This window comes from Triticum dicoccoides, chromosome 4B (assembly GCF_002162155.2).
Source record: "Triticum dicoccoides isolate Atlit2015 ecotype Zavitan chromosome 4B, WEW_v2.0, whole genome shotgun sequence".
Lineage (NCBI taxonomy): Eukaryota > Viridiplantae > Streptophyta > Magnoliopsida > Poales > Poaceae > Triticum > Triticum dicoccoides.
The window spans coordinates 10,270,811-10,274,058 of NC_041387.1; the positions used below are offsets into that span (position 1 = coordinate 10,270,811).

The window sequence follows — 3,248 nt, forward strand, 5'->3', positions numbered from 1 at the left end:
GTAGTCTAGACATGTCAATGGTACATCAAGGAAACAGCTGTGACCATACTCCACTATGAGAAGGTCAAAAGCATGGGGAAAAGGAAAATAATGACTCAATATCACAGCCAGTAAATTCACTTCCCAGCCAGTCAATTCACAGCTTTGAGATATTGAGTAATTATTTGTTTTACTGGATTTGCTTCTTCACAGCACATGATATCTAATTACAGACCCGTTCAATGAAAAAATTTATCTAGTTAACTGGATTTGTTTCCTCCCAGCTCATGACATCTAATTACAGACCCGTTCAATGAGAAAAGATATCTAATTGCCTTTTCAATTTGTTTCCCGTGTCAATGCAACTGAATGTGATATCCACATACTGAGGTTTTCCTCGTAAAGAAACAAACGCAGTGAGTACACGCACAGCAGAAGACGAAGCAACAAATTAGCATCAGCAATCCTACAAACGAAAACAAAACAAGAAGAGGAAGAACACGAAATCGATCCAGTGGAAGAGCACGCAAATCCTTACCACACGCAGAAACCGATCTTGACAGGATGGATCACATTCCTCTGGTTCGATCCCCTGCAGCGCCATCGTTCTTGCGCCGCCAATCCTGGCAAGGTCACGAGGGCGTGAGGGGTGAGAAGGGCCTAGGGGATTAGATTGATGCGAGAGGAGGCGCATGAGCTAGATGGGATCTTGAGGTAGGAGGAGAAACACCAAGGGCTCCTTACCTTGACTTGGATGTCGAGATCGCCGAGGGCACGTCCTGGCCGCCGCCACTACCATACGCGCCATCGTCGCCGCCACTACCATAGGCACAGCGAGTAAACGCTCCTGCTCCAGGCTGCCACACACGCGCACACGACGACAAAGTTATACCACCAGCAAAAGCGCCAAATCGAAATGAAATTCAAAAACATCAAGGCAAAATCAAATCTCAGAAGGGGTCACAAAGCTGAAGAAAAATAAAAAACCTGCCGTCATCCTCCAAACCATCAGCAGTCTCACCATAAATTGCAATATTTCTCCCCTATGTATTTAACAAGAGATTGATGTAGTCAGTCAGGTATAAGGTGTTGGTTGTCTAGACTGTCTGACAGAGTGAAATCCCAATATTTCTCTAGTGTTCGTTAGCGTCAGGTATGAGAAACAATTCAAGTCTCAGAGAAATGTATCAATCAGGGTGACAACAGTGCCACGGGTCAAGGTAGACTCAACAGCCATTGACGTTTGTTTCAACCTACACAACTAAAGATAGCATCGATCAACAGAAGGAATTTTAATTGCCCATCTACAGATATTACAACGACTCACATAACTGCAAAGCCCAGCGAGTAAACGAAGCACAAACAGAGGATGGGTCCTAAATTGTTGCCTTCAAAGCGAAAGTGGAAAAACAAATGCTTGCAGAAGGCAACACAGCAAGCACCCATGGCCGGCCAAGTATATGTGTACGTACGTAACCAAACCATGAGGTGAGCGGCATGGTCGTCAAGTTCCAATCTTGAAGAATATATGACAACAAAGGGGAGGATGGAGAGGAGGGCATACCTCGGTGGCCATCCTCTGCTGCGGCTGCTGCTGCGTCTGTGGGAGTCCGAGGCAACGCGTCGACGACCGGCAGTCCACCGGTAAGATCTACATCGCCGGCTCGGGCTCGCCGCCGTCAATGGACACTTGAACAGCCAGCTCCTACCTGTGCCGCGTCGAGAGACGGGGATGGGTCGGGAAGCGGGAGGCGGGTGGTAAGAGGACGGTGGCCGACATGGAACGGGGACACCGGATCCGGCACGCCGTTCCCTCGATGAAGCGACGGCCACGGCTTCTCGGGCGCGAAGGATGGGGGCAGGAGGTGGATATTGTGGGGGAAAGGAGAGGAGGGGAGGGGTGAAGCTCGCCGGCCAGTGGAGAGCGGCGGCGGCGGCGGAGGAGGAACCGGGGGACGGGAAGGGAAGAGGAGGCAGCCGCTCCCGGCGGCGACTGCAATGGCCCATCGGCTCACGCGGCCTTGCCCGCTCATCGCCGTGAGTGGCGGCGACCGCACGCGGGGCGAGCGAGCAGGGGAGGAGGAGGCGGACGGGGAATTGGTGGATAGGGTTGGCCAATCCCACCACATGGTAAAAAACGCCCTGACAACCCACGAGCGATTGGCCAGAGCCCACGACCGACCCGCCCTGGCTCTCCATCGACAGAATCGCGAACCGACCGCGTCGCTGCGAGCCTGTCCCACGTATAAGAGTGGCCCACTCGTCAGCTGCTCCTGAGCCGAACCTGTGGCGTACAAATGAACGAGAGGTCGGATGTTTACCAGGTCGATGAAATTGCTATTACCGCTGCCAGCGAGGACCATTGTGCGCACAGGATGATTTTCGAACCGCGATGGCGCTGAAATGGCGGGTAGTGTAGGAGGCTTTATATGTTAGATATATTCACAAGCGACAACGTGTATTTATCTGTTGCTTAAGCCGATACCTCTGGGAACACGTAACTAAAAGGCAGGAATTGTAACGGACATCACGCGAGAGCAGAGACCTGCTCTTGTACGTACAGTGTCTACTCCTGTCCGTGCTCTGCTGCAGCCGCCGAATTTTGGTCCCTGTTGGAGTCCTTCCATTCGATAATACTACGTCCACGGAGAGACAACGGACCTTTACGGGCTCCCTTCACACTAAATTAACCTCCCCCCCCTCCCCCCACCGCGGACCTCCTATGTGCCGCGCTCTGCGGCAAATTGCCGCCGCAACGCACACACAGAGCCCCGACTGGGCCGGCCCATTTAGCCGTCCTGACGATGTAAAAATATAGCAATAAATCAGACGGAGGTGGGAATCGAACTGCCTAGATAGAGACTGAGTGGAGATGGCTCGCTCTCCCCTCCTCTCCCCCTTCCCCTCGCCTCGGGCGAAGCACCATTGACGCCATTAAAGCGCACCAACTCTCAGCGTCCCACCCACCCCCGCGCCTCGTCGAGCTCCCCCCGCCCCAGATCCCCACCTCAGAGCCCTCATGGTTGGAGCGCGTCGCCGCGGTGTGAGGGTTCGCCGGCTTGCGCCGGTGGCAAGGGTGGCGGAGCCGCGGGCGCTCCCACTGCCTGCAGCGGCGCCGCTGCCCGAGATCGACCCTCACTCGCCGGAGGCTCGCCGCGAGATGCGCCGGGTGGTGATGGAGCGCTTCCCCGACCGGGAAGAGTGGGGGGAGATCCACCTCCACATCTTCCGCCACGCAAACTTCGTCGAGCGCGCGCGCTTCATCGGAG

At 54.5% G+C, this 3,248-nt stretch overlaps 1 protein-coding gene across 3 annotated transcripts in view; it reads right to left on the reverse strand.

Annotated features, from left to right (window-relative positions):
* LOC119294552 overlaps window positions 1-2,418 on the reverse strand; it is a 3,908-nt gene extending 1,490 nt beyond the window's left edge. Inside the window, exons 1-4 of one of the 3 annotated variants that reach the window (XR_005143448.1) lie at window positions 1,544-2,098; window positions 967-1,022; window positions 724-836; window positions 518-602 (exon numbers count right to left, since the gene is read on the reverse strand). Coding sequence is in view for 2 of the 3 variants with exons in the window: in XM_037572756.1 (XP_037428653.1) it covers window positions 518-602; window positions 724-836; window positions 1,544-2,178 (833 nt within the window). In the remaining variant the exon portion in view is untranslated. Of the gene's footprint in view, window positions 1-517; window positions 603-723; window positions 837-966; window positions 1,023-1,543 lie in introns of all 3 variants that reach the window. The other 2 variants (XM_037572756.1, XM_037572757.1) reach the window with 2 other exon arrangements.
* Between the last annotated feature and the right edge of the window lie 830 nt (window positions 2,419-3,248).